This window comes from Neodiprion fabricii, chromosome 3 (assembly GCF_021155785.1).
Source record: "Neodiprion fabricii isolate iyNeoFabr1 chromosome 3, iyNeoFabr1.1, whole genome shotgun sequence".
In the NCBI taxonomy this organism is placed as follows: Eukaryota; Metazoa; Arthropoda; class Insecta; order Hymenoptera; family Diprionidae; genus Neodiprion; species Neodiprion fabricii.
In genome coordinates this window covers 28,289,583-28,312,467 of record NC_060241.1, presented here as the reverse complement: position 1 = coordinate 28,312,467, position 22,885 = coordinate 28,289,583, and the positions used below count along the sequence as shown (strand labels likewise).

At 43.9% G+C, this 22,885-nt stretch overlaps 1 protein-coding gene across 9 annotated transcripts in view; it reads left to right on the top strand.

The window, feature by feature from the left end:
• The first annotated feature begins 2,747 nt into the window (after positions 1 to 2,747).
• LOC124177194 (homeobox protein cut) overlaps positions 2,748 to 22,885 on the top strand; it is a 94,035-nt gene continuing 73,897 nt past the window's right edge. For 8 of the 9 annotated variants that reach the window (XM_046559324.1, XM_046559323.1, XM_046559319.1 and 5 more), the window contains exons 1-2: positions 2,748 to 3,149; positions 8,274 to 10,029. In XM_046559324.1, coding sequence (XP_046415280.1) covers positions 9,922 to 10,029 — 108 coding nt within the window. In that variant the 5' untranslated portion in view covers positions 2,748 to 3,149; positions 8,274 to 9,921. The remainder of the gene's footprint in view (positions 3,150 to 8,273; positions 10,030 to 22,885) is intronic. The other variant, XM_046559317.1, reaches the window with a different exon arrangement.

The following is a 22,885-nucleotide window of genomic DNA, read 5'->3' as shown; positions in this document are numbered from 1 at the left end:
AAATTGAAGTAGGCTTCCATATATTTCTGACCAGCGAAAGCGGTGAATCAAACGAAAAACCTACGGCTTCGGTGCATATCAACGTGCAGAGTGGATCAACTTTACATTAAAACCGCAGAGTTTCATATGAAACAATTGAGCAGAATCGTACAACGAACCGCATAGCATGGTGGAATTTCAATGAAAATAACAAAATAACGAGATCAAAATAACAATAATAATAATAACAACAAGAATAATAAGAAAAACTATAAAAGGACGAAAAAACGTATAATAGGAGCAATAATGATATTTCTCTTAGTCTCAGGATGGTGCAACCTACCGGAAATCCCTACACACGTCTACCGATAACAATATTTCCTACGCGGCAGTAATCTTTCGCGCTTGGTTTGACGAGCCGAGCTGCTCGTTTCTGCCGTAAGTAAACGTCAGCGGGACGACGATGAGAATCGCATCATATGTGTAGTACTTTCCTGTAAACGTACCTACGTTAAGTACAACGTTCTGTTCACCGGAAGCAAGCTTTCGAATGTTGCGCGGCATGAGTGAAGTTTAGCGTCGAAAAACGCGGAGTTATGTAGCCGTACGGGTGAACGAGAATTGGGGGTGGGGGCGCGTTCGGCACGGGGATGGGGATGGGGCCGGGGGTGGGGGTGGGTAGCTCCTGCGCCTGCGAAGACCCCGCGAGGCGCATGTCCGCCGTACCCCTTCCTTCCCTGGCGGCGGTTCTCGTCCTCGAATGCCTTCCCACCCCCGCATGCATCGCAGCGTACACCTACCCCGTTACCGAGTGCCACCCTGCACGCCGAAAGATTCCAGCTGCAGCTTGCGGCGTCCTGTAGGACCTGCAAGCGCTTCCTTAATTCTTTCCGGTCTCTCTGCAATCGGATCAAATGCCGGGATCGGCTATTCGTTCCAATTCCTGCATCGGTTTTACGTAACATCGATTTGTAAATACAAATTTTCACCCGGTTGTAAATTGCCAATTTTTGCTCCATTTATGTCCAAGTCCTCCTTACAGCTGTGTTTTCGAGATCCGCAAGCTTTGAAGGCTCTTATCGTACCGATAATATTATACGTTTGAATTCTCGTTAATCCGTTCACTTTGTTGAACGCTATGGTGTAAATCTTGATTTTCTTTTTTTGCATTTTAAATAATTTTCAAGATAATGAGATGAGAGTAAAATTTTCTGACAAATCGATTGCCGCTATTTATTTTGTAGAATTATTCTCACATTGCGAGAAGTACATAAATTTTGAAAAAAAATCTATTTCTGAAAAATGTCCAAAACATCTCAAAATTCTCTAGAAACTGTTTCTTTACTCAAATAAAGGTATTTTGATTCAATGTTTTGTTTTTTAAAGTGAACCGGTTAATAACCTTTCAATGCTATTTCATTGCTAATGAAGCGTTACAAGAAAAATGAATTGAATAACCAGGTATCAATTGATCACATAAGTCACTTACTCCTACATACATGACTCGATGAAAGAAAGAGTTACTGAAAAAAATACCGTGTTTTATGGACCACTCAGGTACCGAGAGGAACTCAAAATTTTTTCGCACTTAATTAGTTTAATAATTGGAAAGCAATTTTCTTGGTCACTGAGGTATTTAAGACCCTTGTGACTTTATCGTCTGGAAAATCATTGAAATCAAATATTTTATTCCGAAATATAATTCTATTCGAAAAATTATACTTTCAGTAGTTAAAGACAGACTACCTTCATTCTTTCCTCGTAGAAAAAGTCTCTACCCCTGCAGCTTCTCAGTTCGCATATATTCACCTACACAGACGTATTTTTAAAAGTACAAGCAGTACCCATGTATGCAATATATATTATATCCATGGACGTATCAAGTTCGAAACGAAGTAAAAGAAAAAGCTGGACAAAGAGAGAGAAAGAGAAAGAGAAGAGGAAAAAAATGCCACTCCCTGTAATCAGAACCGTAAATTTCCCTCGAGTTTCAACTCTTTTTGAAGAACGTAGATTGTAGCCGGTACGCTAGTTATCCACATTTGTGTGCCCAACACTCGCAGAGACGATGCGGTATAGCAAGAATACATGCAACGTGTTACGCGTGTAATACGTATGCATACAAACTGCGGCATAAGCGGTATAAGAACTCGGCGCGAATATATAAAGTGTAAATCTGGTAGCCCTTCCCTAAATTCCCCCTCGTTTCTTCGCGGGTAACATCCAACCCTCCGGTAAGTGAAATCGCCCCTTCTTATTTCCGATCGCCCGTTGAAGTCACCGATACTTCCAATATCTTGCCCACCCTACGGCTGCATCCCCTCCCTCCCCCGCCCTCGCCGTGCAGCTCGTCACAGTTTTAAGGGGACATCGTTCCCTAGGTGGTGGGGGTTGACACCCCCGCGATCAGCCCGGCGCTGCGCGCCTCGGCCGTCTGGCGGCGCCACTGAACGGCCGACGTCGCGACGTCCCTTCGAGCGGGCCGAAAATGTTATGTCGAGGTTCGGGGGATGACGGCGAGGCCGCGATGACGAGGCACAACGGTTGCGGGGAATTCGCAACGGGATTAGTGGTACGGGACTCGGGGCCGGTTATTTTCCGCAAACGGGAACCGGGCCGCGGGTCGAGAGTCTCGAAGAGAAAGGGACTCGCCGGCTGGGCCAGACAATAGTTTCCCGGCACGGCAAGTGCGTATCGGAGGGATGACAGAGAGGGCTGCAGAAGTGCGCGGCTCGGTTTAGTCTTGGCCAGAACACAGGCCTAGTCGCATCACCGTACTATGCGAGATTGGTACCGTGATACGTTGCTGCAGTTAGTCACAAGTGCATTGTAATAAGAAAAAAAACAATTATATATACATATACATACGTATGTGTACATACCTGTGTACGTACATACGTACCAGTAAACTTCCGAGATTTATATACAACACGTATATTGATGAAGAAAATTGCGACTTAAAGGAGAAACGAGATTAACAAAAACAAAGACAGTTTTTTCTTTTCGCGTGTAATATAAGATTTTGGAATCATCGGGCTAACAATGAGACATTATGCGCTGCAATTCAAGATATATATATTTCACGTATATCAGATACGTGTATGTGAAACGCAGCCATGAGCGCATCCCGTATATATGCAAGCATATATATCAACCAGTGAATACTGCAGGTGATTCTTCAAGAACAAACCCCTCTACGTTTATTGTGATTGTGTTTGTGATTACGTGTTGCACCATTTTTACAATTTTTTCTTCATACGATATTTTCATACGTTTTTTTTTTCCTTTTTCTTCTCCCTTTGAAAGTTATAATCGTAGATAACAGGTGTGCGCGACTACTGACGGATGAGGTACGAATAAAATCAAAAAAAAAACAAATTGCACGAATCAAACGCCGCGTGGAAATATTGGGAAATTTCAACCTACCGTAGGGAAACCGATTCGCAAATCAGCTGACGAAGCTGACGTATTATTCCAGTTATCGCGGTGATTACGCTTATATTTCGTTGAGGAATATTACATACGGTGCATGCAGAGTGGTATTTGTATTGAATTTTTTTTCTCTCTGCTCCACAACCGCCAAAGTTTGACGAGTTGCATCGTGTTGATACATCCGTGCGTAAAACTGCACCGCTGCATATTTCATTCAATTTCGCACCTACTAGCCACGCGAGCGAGTGAATTGTTATAGTTTGGCCAATTGCACACGTGCGATGCGTCGAGTAGGTTCTATGAAAGTTAAAACGCAATATGATAAAAACGTGACAGAGGCAAGATTCTAGCGGCATTAGAATTATATATACACGTAATAAGCTTATAACGTACCTACGTATAAACTTATTATCTTTGCGGGCGGTCATCAAACTTGAAAGTTAAACATGAGTCCGCCTATAGCTACGATTACACCGCGTTATTCTTATACATACTATACCGCAGCATTAACATGTAACCGCCAGTGATGTGCCTTTGCTTCTACTTCTATTCTTCTTCTTCTTCTTCGTCTTCTTCGGTATCTGCGAGCTGCTGCGCTTTGATCGCATATGAGACCTTCTCACAGAACATGAGAATTTTCGTATCTCTACTTCAAGCTTTATACATGTGTGCAAATAGTCGGTCTTGTAAAATCCCGGATCGAAAAATATTCCGTGACTGAATTCCTTTTCTTTTCATTCAAAAAATTCTCTCTGTCACATAAAAAAAAATAAATAAAAGTGAATCAAGTAATCTGTTTTGACACTTGTACGCGGAGATGCAAGTCGATTCGATGCCAGACTCATTTTGGATACCCGGTATTCGTCACTGGTTCGTAAATCTAAACGATCTAGGCGAATATACCTACACATATAACGTGTGCAGTATCCGTGACGCGAAATACCAGCAGTTTTATATATCCCACTACCCATACGCGAAGATCAATTGACGTAATCGAGATGTTTGTTAAAATTAATCATTTCCTAGAAATTCGTACGTGTGTACACGATAGACGCGTAGGTAAGACGTACCTAACTTAACCGCTGACCGCACCATCGCGATATGGACACACACCACAGAACTATTGTAATTGTTAATAACTCAAAATTAAACTCACGAAATTAATCACGATCGCCTCGTTGCTAAATGAGAAAAATAAAAATTAATTACACCGGAATGACTGAGGGTAATTCTCTGGACGGGATTAAAAATATTCGCGATATATTTTGTTCAACGTTTGAACGATATTCCCGAGTGGTAGAATCGAATCTCTCAGCTTCGGCAAGATATTTCCAATTTTTCCGACTTCTTGGCTTTATTCGATTTGTCGATTTGTATTGTTTTTCTTCTTTTTTTTTTTTTTTTTTATTTTATTTCTCGCAAAACACCAGCCACATATTTCTTGGCTATCCTCGCGACGTGTACACGCTATAGGTTACACATTATACACATATATCTGCGGTACGCGGACGATCCTATTTGAGATAAAAAGATATCCGGTGTAAAAATTCGCTTATCCGACAAAGTAGGTACGGCGACTTGAGGCGAGCTCATGGCTCATGGCTCATCTCGAATCCCGATGGCCATGGGAGAGGCTCGTGAACCTGGTGCCCGTGTGTCCGTCCGGCGTTTGTCTCTCTGTCTGTCCATCTTTCTGCCTGTCTGTCTCTCGTCCGTCCATTCTGCCGTCCTTTCAGTCGCGATATATGGTTACAATCACACCGACGCTGGTTCCATGGCCTCGTTCTTATACGCACGTGTGTGCGCGTGTGTCTGTGTATAGTGTAGGTATACGCGTTTAATAAGGTTCGCGTTATCACGCGAAATGATATTGAGTATCGTGGGATGTTTGGAAAAGAACGAGGTTCACGAGACGCAGCGAAATTCCTAGCAATAATCGACGATTCATAATAAATACGGTTCGCTTCGTTACAATCTGATCGGTGCTCTTGGTGCTTCCTACAACGACCCTGGCAATCTCGAGTCGATGATAATTGCTATTGGCATTTGGTCATTCGATATTTCAAACAGGGATACTGCAATTCTCGAATTTGGTCTTCGCGTGACAATTCTGCAGTCAGAGTTCACAATGTAAATCGCAAAATGAATTCATGTGCGGAGGATATATTTTCGCATCTTGTATTCATTGTACGTACAATACGCGGTGAATATCAGTAATTCTTGAAAATCAACGCGAATCGATGTATACGTATTTACGCCAACGAACTAAATATTTCTGCATAAAACAAATATCGAGTGAAGCGTGTATCCATTTTTCCAAATACCCACCGCAGCACACCAGCCCGCAGTTCGGTAGTCCCGGTATATTAACGAACTTTCGTAATTTCTCCCCGCGTGCCTACGTATGTGTGAGACGGCTACTACTCCATGTACGTGCGAAACTAATACCGGTATAAATCACGGGGCAGAGAAAATGTACTGGCTGCAGGTTAAAAGTTTCGTGGTAAACATTTCCTGTTGACTGTCCCGTATCTGTGAATCGGTAGGTTGTACACACTCGTAGGATCTAGCGACGAAGGTGGTGCTACGAAATAGCCAAATCTGACTCGAAATATGCCGAATCAAGCCAAGCCGGAATTGACTATTTTCGAAACGTTATAGGGAACATGTTTTACGACGTTGGAAAATCTGAAATTACAGAAAATTTATCTCTCGGTTGACGATTGTATAACGTTTTCGGCGGTAAAAAATTTGCACCACAGCACAAGGTTGTCTAAAGGGGTAGAGAAAGTAAATAATGAATTGAGCCAAAAATTGAATCAAATCGTCGTTAAATTCTCGCACGCGTCAACGATGTTAAATAGAAGCAAAAAAGCGGGGCGGATTATATAGGCGAGAATACATTATTATACACATAATATTTCGGAAGTCATAGATAACCAAACGTTCAGCTGCCCAATAGCCGTCGTCTGGAATGGCTTTACATGTAAAAAAAAATAAAAACCAAAAATAAAAATATATCGTCATAGTCTCCGGTAACGTACCTAATTCGAAAAATTTTAAATACCAATACTACAGCTGACACTCCCTCGGAAACATTTTTATAATTTTACTGTCCCGTAAAGTTTAGAAATGACCAAACACGCTGAGTGCTAGAACGACTTCATACATGTGCAGCTACGTTTTCACCCACACGCAGACACTTGTGTGACTTGTGTACGATAATATGTACCTTTACCCACAGGCGTAACAGGGTGCCTATACATCCGCGAAGAATTAGAAATCGTGTTAAAAATTAAACTATTACCGGTACGTTCACGCGGCATGAATTTTGTGATATCGGAAAAAAGTCTTTATAACCGTATAGACTTAATATCGACGAGAATTATTCTGAAGAGCCAATCAATTAGGTCTACATTATTGTACAATATGCATGTAGGTTCAAACGTTGAACGGTAACGAGCCCAATTTACCGATCGCTTTATACACGCTTTTCAGCAGAATCACAACGGCAGGTGACAGGTCGTGCTAATTGTCATCGCTAATGGCGCGATCCCTAAAGCGTGCACGCGTAACGCGACGGAAATATTTTTATTTATTTTTTGCGCTTCCGTACGCGTCTATGAAACTCGTCGTGCCTAAACATAATGTAGCAGCTTCATCTTGTCCAAATCGTGACACATCGGTATCTTCCGAACAACCTCCTTACAACCTTTTTATATCTTTAATAGTTCTGTTCTCCAATAATTACGAAGAAGGAAAATAAGCTACGAGTATGTAATAAAATCGAAATCCGAAGATTAGAAAATAGATGAGGAATTTATCGAGATTTAATGAGGTCCTTCCTAAAACAGGTGTAGAAATGAAGTTTGATAAATTTAGTGAATTTTTTTCAATTTTCGCAAGTTCGGTTACTTTGTTATTCAAATCTGTGGCCGGGGGGCCGTTGACCAGAAAGTGTTGAAACGGTTATATCGACACTGGATCGCGGCAGCAGCGCGGTCACGGACACGAGTAGTTCCCTAAGTAACCTTTTCTGTCAGTAGTCATGGACACATCCTATTATCAGCACGCACATGCCCATTAGAATATACCTACCTCCGCAGTGTCGGTCTTTGTATTTCCTATTATTCCCATTTTGTTTCCCCGATATCCCCCCTCCCGCCCTCCCCCGATTTCTCTTTTTGTTCCTGGATATTTTTGCATTTTCTTTTTTTTTTTTTTCGATCCATCTCTCCATTTTACTCGGTGCCAAGGGTGTGTGACGTACGCAAATAGGGTGACAAACGGTGTCGATTCCGCGGCTCGTTTCAATCGCTCCCTTACACAATTCACCCCCAACATACTTTGGGTCGAATAATGTTTTTTTTTTTTTTCTTCCGTTCTTACCATTCCGTTTCCTGCACTGACCTATGAACATTGCGTCGCGCGTACGAGTACAATTGGCATCCGATTTTCCACGGAGTAAAGCTTCCGATCACACGCTCTCGGCTTCGCGTAAGACGGTCATCCTTCGGAGGAATCGACGGCTCGTAGGGATTGGCAGATCGCGGGGTGGCTCGGAGTGAAAAAGGGCGGTCGACGGTGGTCGGGGTCGGGAAAATATGAGAGATCTGGTGCAGGGGACCACCTAGCCAGCCTCTCGTTTCTTTCCTGTCCTCCTCGCCCCCCTCCAGGACCGCCGTAATCCCACTCCGCGGCATCGCCGCGGTATGAGGCGTTTTCCACCCCTAGTGGGGATGAACGGGGCGCTCCGATTGGCCGGTCGAGGGGCTGGCGAACCCCACCGAGGCTCCGAGGCCCCGCCCATCCCCGCTTCCTCGACCGTCACTCCTCCAAGCCTCGCATCGGACTTTCAGTAGCTCTTAGTTTCAGGTTAGGAGCCTGCTAGGACGGGTCTCTCTTGAAATCGGCTTGAGCGTTGGTCAGGCGCATCGCATCGCGCTGCAGCGACGTTTAACCGAAAGTAAATATCAATTGGCAAGTGAAAACAATACGCGATTGTAACCTGCATAAACTATCGACTGAAGAGGGAATAATGCAAGGACTATTCGTTATCGATCGTTCAGTGTGTATATGAAGTGCAGTTTTCTCAACGATATTAAATATCAAATTTTTTTTAATTCTAATATTACACATGTATATAATTATCCTACCGACCGGTTCCCGTGACGCGACAGCGGCGCGAATCGATGTATATACTGATTTTTTTCGGAAGCTGCGAAATTGAAAATCTCGAACGTGTTGACCGAGCTCCGGTTAATGCTTCCGATCGGTTATCGCGTGTAATAATTAAAAACTCCCACCCCTCCACACGCGTAGAGGCGATGCAGTGAATGTCGTGCATCCGTACGCATACGCAATAAAACGAATATAAATAATAAACATCGGAAGGCGGAAGGAAGTTAATTTACACACTTCCAACGAGCGAGCGGGAATAAACAATATTCGGCGTCGCATTGACTGCATGTATTACAAGAGTTTTCGCAGTGTGACACCGATCGACGTGTAGTTATATAGTGAATTGAATTTCGAAGGATCAAGATACCGGAAACGCGACCTCCGATCATCCGCACGCTGTGAAACACCGGCTACCTTCGGCAAAACCGGGAACAAGTGATGAGTGAACTTTGTTACAAAGCAACCGTCTTGTACAAACAACGATTATCGCACGCGACGTAATTGGTGAAGAAAAAATTGTCGTTTACCCGGCAATCTGAAACACATGTACCGTAGCAGTGTTGTATCGCAAAGTGCAGCGAGAAGAAAACGACGACGTACTGGTTTTTTTTCAGTTACTTTTCGTTTGGTTTGTCCCTCGTTGATGAAAGTTTCTCGTGCCTCGCGGTAAACGAAAAGGCCGGATAAGACCGGAGTGTCGGGGGTTGGAAAAAAAATAAAAAAATTAAAATAAAGAGAAAAAGTTACGATAGTAAAAATGGTGTGAAAAAATCAGGGGTGATCCGTACGTACCGAATAAGCGACGACGCGATGCAGCGGAAAAGGCTGATCGATACACGTGAACTGTGACAAAGGTAGTTTTCAAAGTTCGGGTGGTGAACTTCACGAATTTTGGAACAACGGAAGTGATAATATGCGTTTTCGTTAACATCTCGCTGAGAGGCTGCTGCGGTGCCTGTAAGAAGCACTTCGCGGCTGAAGAAGAAGAAGAGGAAGAGAAGAAGGAAGGAGGAAAGAAGGAAAAGACTGAGGGTGCAGTGAGGAAACGGAAACCACGGTAAATCGGGAAGGTCGAAGGATAAAAAACCACGGCGGAAAAGGACGAGGCTGTTTATCGGTATACCTGACGATCAGTCAAAGCAATCCGTCAAAGTGGCTTCGTCGTTGGGCCTCCAGGGGCCTTCTGCGCCAATCGGGGCCCAATTATTGGCTTCTGGGGCCGAAGATGCTCCCGCTACGGTTTACCACGCGAACCTCGTAGCTGCAGGCAGCAAGACCTCAGTCGCAGCGGCTCTTCAGCAACCCCTTAACTCCGCGGCAATTGTTAACATGCAGGCCTCCGCGGAGGCCAACTCACTCGACCTACAGGCCATGCAGTCGATGGACTGGCTCTTCAAGAAGGAGAGGATCTACCTTCTCGCCCAGTTCTGGCAGCAGGTAAGAATCTCGAAGATTTCAATTGGGCGTTTAAAAAAAAGAAAGTGGATACGATCCTTGTACGTCGCACCGCGGAGACTTCGATTCGCGAGAAAATTAATAATCGTTCCGCGGCTAGTCGAGGAAACTATTTTCGGGTGAATCGATGATTCGCTTTTGACGAAAGTTATTTACAATCAGGTGAAATACAGGGATTCGGTGATTCGCGAGGTTGAAGTTAGTAACGTTACCGTAACGAAACGTTAGGGAAAAAATCACTATTATTTTATTAATTTTACAATAATTCTCGAGGAACTAAGATTTCGAAATGTGAGTGTGTTTTTTTTTTATTACGGCTTCCTGAATTTCAGACAGTTCCAAAGTCGCGGAATGACGGTTTTTACTCAGCAACGAGTCGTTGCGATAACGTGACTAACTTCGATATGATAACAATTCAGGATGTAAATGTATCGCGTCGATTTCGAGGCGCGAGTAATACCAGACAGGTGAATTGGTTTGCGAAGGAACGCTGCTTCCGTAAGAAGGTACCTTATACGTACAGAAGCAACGCGGGAAGTTGAAACTCGTGATTGACAGCTAAGTTATTACCAAAGTTATTGCGACATTAATTTCACATGCGGAGATTTCGGATATATAAGCGTATGTATGCGCGCGTAGCGGTATATTAGAAATAGTTGCCAGCTACCGCAGAAGGAAGTTTCCTCTGCAATGATTGATGTAATTCCCGTGAAATATTATTGAATCTCTAACAAGTCTGCGTGCCTGCGAATCTCATTCCACGCAAGCTTCCAACGAGTCGACGAATCTCTTTGAAATTTTCCGCGTCTTCGTCACGGTTGCAAAACCATATCGATAGCGTTTACAGTCGCGGTCACTCGATGCTATATTATCACCGTAATTCACCCCCGATTATCGAACCCGTCGCGACGAATTTATAAGAGAAATATTTGGCTACGAAATGACCGGGTTGGAAGAACATCGGGCGAGTGTGTTTGCCTGTCTTTTTATCGGATCTGCAACGGCGATCAAAGCCCGTACACGTTGGTATAACGATGTACGAGAGATTTAACATTCGGCAAACTGTCGTCAAACGGTAAACGTTGCCCCTTTAAACAAAGTGGTCCAATTAGTTTCTGGAATTAATTTATTCTACTCGCGGTTAGATCTTCCTCCCCTTCTCGCCCCCCGCAGTCGCCTTTCCATCCCAGGAAGAAGAAGGAACCTACCGAACATCTCGCGGGGAGAGAATTGTCGTCGAACGTAGACGCGGGTTCCTCTCTCCTCTCTTCGCTCTCTTTCGTTGTACCTACTCTTTGATCGTACCGCCGCGGAGCGCGTTCGGTTCGGATTCTTTTATCGTACGAATCCGACATCCCGAGGACGGGTACCAACGCGTTACACGTTCTCGAAACGGTTCGACCGACTGTAGGATCACTCTGGCTGAAGACGTCGGGGGGAGATATCGGTGTCTATAAATATTGTCACATGCACGCGGCCGGACGAGAAATTCCTTCCTGGAAATCTTTGACGTTCCCTACAGAGTCGTACAGTGCAGCGTGAGGATGCAGCTGCGGGGAAAATGAGAAAGGAAAAATTGATTTTTGGCAAACGTTCCGCGCGCGGTGCAACGTACCTCGTTGTAAAAAATCTGCGCATTTTATCGACGGTCGTTATAATATTAAATTACGTCGTTCGTCGACGGTGAAGAGAAAAACATCGCCATAACTCTGTCCGTCCGTATGTACAACAGTTTTCTAGAACGCGATTTAATGCTTATTACACATACGCGTGTTTACTTACTCATCTTGGGATTGATTTATAACACTAATACCGTCGAATATCGTGATTTGTCAAACCCGAATCGCGATAGCGTCACCCACCCATAGGCCCTTATCTTTCCGTATACCTGTGATTAAATCTATCGGCTCGCAGATAAAAAAAAAAAAAAAAACATCGCCACCGACAATTGTCATCGGGCATATTCCTCAGGCATTCCCTCAGACCTCAAACACCTCGAAGAGACCAAGTTCGGAGCGCACGGGGTGACAAAACTTTGGCCACAACGGTCGAGGAGGGGGAAACCCCGTACCGACAACTTGACGAAATTCCCGTGCGGTGGCAGCAGCTTCCACCGCTCTTTGGCTCCGACTGACTGACTCACGCATTGCGTTCGTACAGCGTGCAGCATCCGCGCGTCGCGTCGTCGGCCCGCGATTGCATGGAAGTAAAGGGTTCAACGGGCGGCCGGATGAGTTTTACGAACTGGACTATCCTCCCCCTTCCCCTACCTCCATCCCCATCATCCTCTTATCTACCGCTCCGACTCCGTCTACATCTCCCTAGAATGTAACCGTTAGTAGCGCGGTTAATGAACGTTTTCTAGCCGACCGCAGGTGTCAATGCGTCCGAGATTATATGCACGAGGAGGCGAAGGTGGCGGAGGAGGAGGAGGAGGAGGATGACAGAAATAGCGCAGGCGCTTTATTTCCAGCTGAACGTTTTCATTTGGTTAGTCTAGCTCGGCCCGTCTCTAGTCGTCTATGTCGAGTCTAGGAGGAAAGCGAAGCCCGCGAAACTCGCCTCGGCCGGCCTTTCGCGCAAACCCAAACAACGATTATGCGTCTCGAGCGTTTACGGAGAGCTTGCGCGCGCTCTTCCTTCCCACCGTCAACGACGCGGCGACGTCCGACGGCCGGCGTCTCCGCTCCTCCCTCTCCTCCCTCTCCCGGCTCTTCAACCCCTTCGGGACTCTCTCGGGAGCTGCTGCGCTATTTGATTTACAGCTTTGAAATTTTTACGATCCTCGAGCGTCTTCCCCGCGATCTTCGACGACCAGCTGCGTCCGTCAAACATATACACGTGCGTGAGCAGGGGACGTACGAAGCCGCCTGTGCCGACAGATGCGTTCGATTCGAGGATTTACCTATTACGCGGAATGTAAAGTTCGCAGCCTCTCTTTGTGCCGGGACGAATGGAATTGGAGAATCAATTTCACGTCTTGATATCACGCGAAAGCGGTAGTTCGTTACCACCGCCAACGGAGCTTAATCCACAACTCCCGTACATTTTCCGTCTATTATAATTTCCTCGCGTGGTGTTTATTTCTGAAATAAGTGATTTGGCTGGTCGTCGAAACGACTCTCAGCGACCTGCCGGCGCGACTGCCGCGGCCAAACAGTGATTCACCCACACTCTAAAAATACACCATATATACGTGTAGTCGTATTTTCCGTCTACCGAACCAACGGACGGACTAACTAACCACTAACTAACCGACCCGCTTCTTCCCTCCCATGCCTCGCGTTTATGGGTAAATACCGAACCGCTCAACGCGCCGATTGTTCTCGGTGAGCAAAAAAACCGATCATCGTTGTACGTATTTGGTCCGTTCGCTCAATGTTCGATCACTAATAAAAAACAAGAAAGGAAAAATTGAACGAATACCTCGAGAATTGGCACGTTAAAAATTCAGCTCTACTACCATACGCGTTATAATGTATCTCCAAATGAATTGCAATTTTTCAAACAGTGTAACCTTTCCTCGAGAGCCTCAGGCATCCGGAACTCCGATTGCAATAACCGTTCGGCAAGTAACACAAACCTGTAAAAATGCCCAGACAATGATCGCGTCCAAGAACATCGCAGCTGGCTGTCAACCGCGGATCGTTGAAGTCGTATCCCGAGGAACAGATGCGTCAGGCACGTGAGACGTTTGGCCCGGGTCGTGACCCGCGACCCCCGAACCTGGCCTCTGGCACCGCTCGAGGATGCCTCGATCCTCTCTGATCTCGCGACGCCGATCCAGCGGCCGAGAGGAGCCGCAGGTGCATGTCGGTGCGATCTCGAAACGGAGCGTAAAGTTGAATGATAATCGCCGGGACCGCCCTCTCGATTTCGTAATGTATAACGCACTGTGTATAACGAAGAAAGAATAAGATGGACGGAAAGAAACGAAGCTTGTCTTCTGGATTTATGGTACCGGTCACTACGCCCAGCAGAGCGCGTCCATCTCGCAGACTTACGACGATCAAGTGGCGCGGCGGTCGTTTATAGGAGGACCAGTGGATTCGCTTCTTCGTACTTACCTCTCATTGCCAGCCACCTCTCTCTGGTAATAATACGTACCGACACCTTGTTGACTGGCAGTCTTGCAAGAGCACCAGATTTCATATGGGATATAAGAATCTACTTTCTCACCATTCATCCCGAACATGTTGATGAAATGTATAACCGTTTCTTTAATGCCTCATTCAGGATGGCATATAATTATAGATTGTTCTGAGGATCCATATGAATTTTGCGGCATATTTTACTCGTTTATTTCCTTCGATCGTTGTGTTTTTTCGGTAACTTATCCAATCGCAGCAGCTGCTTCGGATATAGGTACATTCACGGCAGATTTACTGTCGTTTATATATATTTGTGATTTGTCCGTGGATACGTTATTGACATTTATTGTTTTGTATATTTGGAAACTCTCTCGCACGCTTTGTGTTACAATAATACGTGTAACAGGAATATGTATACGCGTAGGTGAGCAAGGAATAGGCTTGTCCAATATACTTTTCTGGATCAAGACTCGTGAGTGTATAATGGTGTTAGAGGCATAAAGCATCGCGTTAAAGTTGTTTTAGCCCACGGATCGAGCCGGCCGACGTGACCCGTACCCGAAAACAAAGAACTCCTTTGGTACTTCACACACTAAACTGATTTCGAACACGCTACCGGTAATATGAGTACGCGTATAGGTATACGCTGTTTTATACATACACGTTTATACACGTATGTATACATGTATGTATAGTGCCTGCATGCGTGTTCCGTACAAGAAAAGAAAAGTGTGCACAGGTCGGTTTTTAACGAAACGTTCCTCGGAACGTGTCACTGCAGCGCACAAATATCTTATAAACTATACGAGTAATTTTATCTTGTGTTATTAGTTGATTATCGTGGCTAATTGTTTGAAAATATTTCTTAATCAGCCGCGAGTCTGCTATATATCGTGCTGCCTCGCTGTCGAGCGGAATAAAACGTACGTATGTATTATATGATCCAATTGGGTCTTGATTATCTCAATTCCACCATCGCAACGCCGGAAGGATTGTCCCAATCAAGATAAGACGATTAAATTTAATGGTTTTTCAAGTGGTTCGAAAAATGTTGTGCCCGTGGGCCAAGAAAAAATGAAATAATTTATGTATGTATATGAGAGCTGTGTAGAGGTGCGAAAAATTAATTATAGCTGATTAGTTGAAGCGAATTTCATTTGTTTTAAACTCGCTCCCGCGTATAAGAAAGGGTTTCGAAAGCGTGCCGGGATCGTATACATATTTATAACCTTTGAAAAACCCTTTCCTCTAATTGTCACATTGACGGCAATTTCCCACCAATATATTAATGGAGTGTAGGTACGCGTAATAAAATAAATGAAAAACAAAATACAGGAAATAAATAAACGACGAGAAAATAAAAACAGCCTCGGATATTAATTGGAACTCTACGGTTCGTTGAGAGTACATAATGTTTAACGGAGTTGTACATTTTATATTACACGTGTATACCTACGACCTATACGCCTCGGAGAAAAAATATTTCGAACGAGACACGTGGCTCAGAGTTAAGAAATGCGATACATAAATTGTTGTGTATATTTATATTAACGAATGCTGCTCCCTAACCGCAATTAAAATCCTAAAACCGAAGAGAGCGCTGTGGCGAAACGATTGATAAGTTTGCAGGAAGTAGCGCTGCGGCACGAACACCCAGTCTCCTCTGATAACCGATTTCCCCGCTATAATAAACTTGTTTTCAGCATATGCACGCATGTGTATCATTACACCGTAATCGAGAGCTCACCGCGTGCAGCATAAAATCATTTAGCGTTACTTTGAATTACATATCGGTCAATTTTTCTTTATCGCTGTATAATCTCTCTCTACTTCCTCTCTTTCCTCTCTATTTTTTACCGACCTAAGGTTGTAACATTCCACTTACACGTACGCCATTCCCTCCCTTCGTACAACTTTCACGTAATATGCCTATACATTTCCGTTCAATTCGTCGATCGCGTGGTGAAACATATCTTATATCTCCGTCCTGAACATAATGAATTGTACATTCATTTGTTGCACAAACAGAGAACTCGTGGATTAAATTTATTAAAAATTGAATTCAGTTATTTATTACTGCGATATAATTATATTTTAACAAAATACGAAACGAATTGCTGATTGTTTTGTACTTTTTTTCTTGTTTTCATACATCAGTCGAAACGCTATCGATACGCGATTGTTGTATACTGCGCAGTTGGCATAATGGGGAGACGGCGAAACTTACAATTGCCGAGTAAATTTAATTGACGGAAGTGTAAGCGATAAAAAGTATAGCGGCGCGTGGCCCGCAGGCACCTGTATAATTCAACGTCAATCCGTTCCAGCATCCCAATGGAATCGGTTTTAACCTGCCCCGGGGATTATTCGATTAAATTAGCTGCGATCGTCGTCGCGTAGGTGCAGCGATCACGAACCGGTACGTTTGAAACGCGCGTGGAAATTTGAACCGGAAGTGACACAGTCCGCCGATACTTGACCAGACAGCGTAGTACGTAGTTCGCGGGGAATCTCGGGATTTCTTATCAACGATGCTCGAGGAAGAACACAACCGCATCGACTATCGTACATTTTCACGAATGTTCGTTGAACGATACAAGTCTTGCGTTATCCCCGCAGAGTCGGTTCGCTGCTTGACATGCCTAGGTGGTATAGGTGTGTATACGTGTATATATATAACATATGGTACCTACGTTGATTTTTAAATTGTATTTATTGGCTCCCAACGATTGAACGTAATTGAATCAAGCATAGGGTTATTTACGAACAGTTAGCGGTCGTCCCATCTATCCATTCATCCGTTTGTTCCTTCATTCATTCATCATTCACGAACGCAGCGGCGAATAGCTTCTGGGACGTTATAGTAGCTATACCAGTAGTAAAAGGTCCATTCAATTGATCAGTGATTGTCTAAATTATAAGATTGCCATACAATGGCTCTCATCTCGTTCTATTGGGGTCCGCACGGCCTCCGCCGCGTTCGCTCGTTGCGTCATCGCTTAAAAACCAGAATTAAATCGTTAATTCATAGACTATAAGCACGTTGTAGGTACCTATAACGCGAAAACTGATTGTTCCGATCATGTAACATGCGCGCGTGAAACGAGTGCGCATCTACAATTATACAAAATAATCGATACGATTGTTACGCAGAATTAAATAATCAATTAAATAAATAAATAAATAAACAAACACCGCCCGTCTTATGCGACATTGTACTTCCTGTTGTTTTTTTCTTCGATATTCCATAATCGTCGTATAGGATGTACATCCATACCCGCGATATCATATTATATTCATCGTGGAAAATTATATCGAAAGAATATTGTACATATTATTATATATTCAAACAACATTACTAATATACCGCGAGCTTGTGGTGGCGCAGTGAAGTATGCAATGCGCGTGCGAATGGGCGTTTTTTTGTATCGTAATTAAACACGGCGATACGTTATGCGCACATAAGTATACTCGCGAATGCGCACGATGCAGTTTGAGCGTGTTTTCCGTGAGGCTTAGGCCGCGAAATGGACTGGCAGAAACTACGCTCCGCGGGTATCCGTAGTTCTACACGTATGCGCGTTCGGAAACCGGATTAGGTAATTACTGCACTTCCGAAATGGGATAATGGCTCGAGGTATAGGGCCGTCTCGTGTCCGGCTAACTACACTTCTACGATCGCGGGGAGGGAAGAGGAGAGTAAAGAGCTACCCAAATTAGTCGACAACGCACTGTTGGCTGAGAAGTTTATTTTCCTCCTAATTGAATCAGTTCGTTTGCAACTCGCCTAATGCATTCAAACCTCCAGTATACTACACCCGGTATATTACACTTTCTGCACTTCCGCACACCGCGATCCGTCCCACTACACACCGTGTAACGTACCCGTGACGTCATAACGAGCGTCATAACTCGCCCGTAGCTCTACCCGTACGGCTAGCGTTATAAAGCCTGCTTCCGTTCGACCTAATCCTAATCGACGGATCGGTGCTCCGCAGTCTGCTGATCGCGAGTCTCACGAGCCGCGCGATACACCCCTACGAATGCGGAAAAGCGATCGACCCTTTGAAAATTTGAGTATTGAAAGTGATGGTGAAGAGACAATCTGCCGCGACGACTCGAGGGCTATGCAAGTGCAGCCGAACTTGGCGCAAGGTTGATAGGAGAAAAAACAATGCGAGTGCGAGGGCTACTCGAGGGGCAGCAGGCGGGAAGAGGCAGGAGGAATAATACACTCCATGGGGAAACCCACGGAGACCCCTTATTGTAGGTGGGGAAGCACGTGTCCGGGAACAGGTGCCTCATTGTTTGTCAGCCGCAACAGCCACGCGGTTCTTTCCGCATTTACTGCAAATAAACGTTGCGTTGGCGCAAAATCCTCGTTCGCCATTTATCGTTGGACGGACTGTTACGTCCTGGAAGTTTTCACGGGTATTAGGTCCTTTTACAGTTTTCAATAACTTAACCCCTTCGCCGCCCATCGGAACGAGGGATGCATTCAATTTCATTCAATAATTCACAATTAATTTTCAGTCACGGGCTTAACCTGCTGCATTGCAGCTTGTATAACGGCTCTTGAGATTTATCTGATAATTATTCGTGTCCTGATCATGGAAATTCGAAAAAATTTAAGACTCAAGAATACACGATGGAGCCTTTGACTCGCGTATGTGGTGTTTATAATCGTTTCACCAAAAGTACATCAAACGATTCGTTAAGTAAAATTCAGAAAACTTCTATGCAACGGATGTCAGAGATTATAATTGCGACAGCGAGCAGCAATTTCGAAAATTGATCAGATTTGTTTTTTCTGGGGAAACATTTTATCTGTACAAAGTATTAATATACGTATACCGCGTTCTGCTGAATGTACATTCCAGATTTGCAGATGAAAGAAATAATTCTATCTGTTCAAGTTACATGAGAAAATCTGCAAGTTGTCTTATTGTGAGAATTCATATTTTTTTTCTCCACATTCCCGGACGCGGTTACTGCAGTGGTTAGACAATTCTAACAAGTGGAAACTTTTTGTCTCATGTTTAGAAAAATATGATATGTATATATGGATATAATATATATGTATATTAAAATAAAATAAATTTATATATGTATATATATATACATACATATATCGATATAATCGTATAAGTGCACATGCGCAGGCACCGAAGTAATAGTCAGGGAGACATGTAGATCCGTGAATGATGCTAACTGCGAGAAGAGAGAGAGAGAGTTGATCATGAAACCGATTCGTCGGATATACGCATAGTTTGGGTCGGTTCACACGCGGGGAGAAACGTGCTATGCATATGGGCTCGCATCCCAAGTACAAAGGCTGATCCATAAAACATAAAACGCAAAAAATAAAGGAACCAATATATCAAGGCATGTGTGCTGTACGCTGCTCCGTCCTCCTCGTCGGCGTCGTCGTCGTCGTCGTCGTCATTCTCGCCGGGCGCGCATTCAGAGCGAAAACCAGTTTGCTGGTGGGGACCCGATTCCTTTTTGAATGGCAATGCCAGTCTGCTCGCTACGCTCTGTCATTTGCATAGATTTCAGTTTGTCGGTGTTGATCTGCATATCGGGTGTCGTTAATATTAGGCGCGCGTATACCCGCGTATATGCACGTACCTTACAAATATATATGTATGTATGCTGTATATATACGTATTGGCATGTACCCTCTCACCGGCTGCCACCTATGTCTCTCTCCCTTTCCGCAAGTTTGTCGTTATAGGTGCGTATAGGAGGAAGTGAGATACGAACTTGCGTTTTGATGTTTTTTTTTTCCGCCGCTGCTTCAGTCTATGCTTATTTCCCCGCCATTTAAGGACACTATAAATCAAACTACAGAGTCGAAATCCCGCCAATATATATTTCAGCCGATTATCCATTGTGACAGGAAAAAATTATAACCAACGTGATTTCATTGTCTGTAAATGAAGAATTTCCACAAATCACGATGGATTCAAGTAGAGTACAATTGAACTTGGAAAACCCCGTGATTAATGTTTATTTATTATAATTGCGTATATAAATATTGTATATATATATATGTATATTATCTCACGTATCCTGCGGTTGATTTAATACTATTCCTTCGACTAATGATGATTCTGATGTTTTGCCCCTCTTCTTCTGTGTTTCTTCTGCCACCGGAGATGCGGTGTCACTTATATATGTAGCACAAAGACACGCGATAAGATGAAATATTATCAAGATTGTTTCCATATTTGGAAGCTGCTCTTGGGTTTCACACACGTATAAAACCGTTATACAATAAAGCTTCTCGCTTATACGTTATACACTTATATGTAACGTGTAACCTCACGGTCATCGTCAGTCTGCCGCAGAACTGATAACGGCCGAAACCGGTCTCGTCGTGAATTACTCGAGTCATTTACGTGATCGTTTTACACCGATATATACTTCGGTCGAGGTATACAATGATTAAAGATCAGTGCACCGATTACGAGGTATCCAAAAATTAAAATTGTACGCCAGAGATGAAATGCGATGGTTGAATTTTCGGACCAGGTGCATGACAATTCTAGCCCGGATAGAATTTAATTTCCAAACCCACGGAGGTTACACGATACCCAACAGACGAAGGGAATTTATCTGCCGCATCTCTCCCTCTCTTTTCCTCGGGTTATTTGGCTTCCGCTCAGGACCAACGTCGAATTCCTTCCTCCTCCTTCTCGTTCTCCTCGCCCTGCGTCCTAGCAACTGAAGCAGCTTTCTGTAACACGCCGAAAGCTGCACCTACTCTTTATGCGTTTCGGAAGTAGAAAAACAGAAGACTCGCGATCAGGCATCGTTAAGATAACTGCGGGGCGCATGCGTCGGGGGCGTAGCGAGGTCACCGACCGGAAGTCGGAAGTGGGGAGTATAAGTCCTTCGTAAGTCATTAAGCCTTCTCACATCGCGTCTCAATCTTTCTGAAACTCTGCAATCTCGGCCGTGTAAGCGACGTGTAAGTTTTCCTGCATCCGCCACTCCGCAGCCACGCTGCAAATGGAAGATGAACCTTCCGAATAAATTACTTTTTTCGTTCTCCCTTGTTTACCGCAAAAATTTTGTCCCAATTACTCGTTTCGCGCGATTTTCTTTCGCAACACGAGCGAGCTCTCGTGCGATTTTACACCGCAATCTTCATCGTAAAACCCTGCAGCGTTAAGGACGGTGATGTGTGAACTGCGTTGCTTAATAACCCGTATCTAGTAAGCCGTCACTCTGTATAGTTGGTCGTGGGTGTGGAAGCGGAGCATACGTAATTCGACGATTCTAATTACCAACAAAGAATTGCAATTAGAAAGTGTTTTAATTGAAAGTATTTCACAATATTGCGTAAACTTGTACCGTGCACGGAGGCGCTGCGGAAGACTTGATTTACCGTTTACAGCTACGGTATTACACTATACCGACTGTTTCACCTATTTTTTTTTCTTTTTTCTTTCTTTAACATATATCAAAGCCAATACAAATTGTCGATATCGTGGCAGAATATTTTTTCCAGCACATTTTTTTTTTTTCTTATTGTATATTATATATATGTATATCCGTGAACGGCTTGATTGTCATTTTCAACGTAATGTGTAGATTTGTTTGGGATTAACTCGTTCAGCTAACAATTGCAACTTTCAACTTTCTATGTACTTGACAGGATTCTCAATTTCATTTTCACGTTCTGCTTCACGAAACTTACCCACCAGATAAAAAAAGTGAACGAAACTAACCGACCAACACCTATTTATACGTGTGTCGGACTTGAATTCCGAGCTTACGGTTAAATTCAGCTTCGCAGAGGGGAGTCAAAAGGGGCGACTCAACTTGCGAAATCGTGAAAGTTTACTCTGATGGATCTTGACCAGCACTTCTCCTCCGTAAAGTCCTTGACCTTCGCAAAGTATTATGACCTGTACAACATATTATACGTATACAGTTTCAGCCGCAAGTATACGTATAGATAGGTATTCATGCAACCCGAAAGCGTGGCGAGTTGAAATTGTCGAGAGGCGCTAATTGGCTTCTGCGGCGGTTATACATAAGACGGGGATCCTCTCCTCCTCCGCACGGACCAGCTGTCGTAAAGTTTTCTTTTGAAAAAAAATTGAATGAAAAAAGCACGAAGCGAAACCCCAGAGATTTCGGGTGATTCGAAGAATTTCTTTTGAGCGTATGGACCAGATGTAGACACCTATGCAAGCTAAAACCTCTTCACTTTCTGAAGGTCCATATTACATAGAGAGCTTGCGGAGCAGAGACTCGATTTTTCGCAGTTTTCCATCGTTTTTTCTTTCACCCTCGTCGATTTGTCCGCATGAACGCGCTCCGAGCGGCTGAAAGGGGATGCGGACGGTTTCCTTATACCAGTTCGAGGGTGAATATTGATGGAGTTTGGGGTAGGTAAGTCTATGTAAAACCGATAATCTCAAAACGTCTTTACGGTGTTAAATTGATACTTGAAATCCTACCGGCTGAATGAGCTTTATACTGAACCACCGTGTGGTTTAAAACGCTGCTATATATATATACATACATACATGCGCAGGGTAATTCCGGGTGAGATGGTCATAGGTAAGAGATGCTCGCAGTATAGACACAAATATGCTTATTTAGTTACCGTGATATTTCATCAACGTTTCTTTTCCACTGTCGTTTTAGTTTGACATTCCTTCTGCTCGTGTAGTTGTTATTTTTATTTCTGGTTTCTCGACCGAATTAAACCCGTGACCAGCTAACGT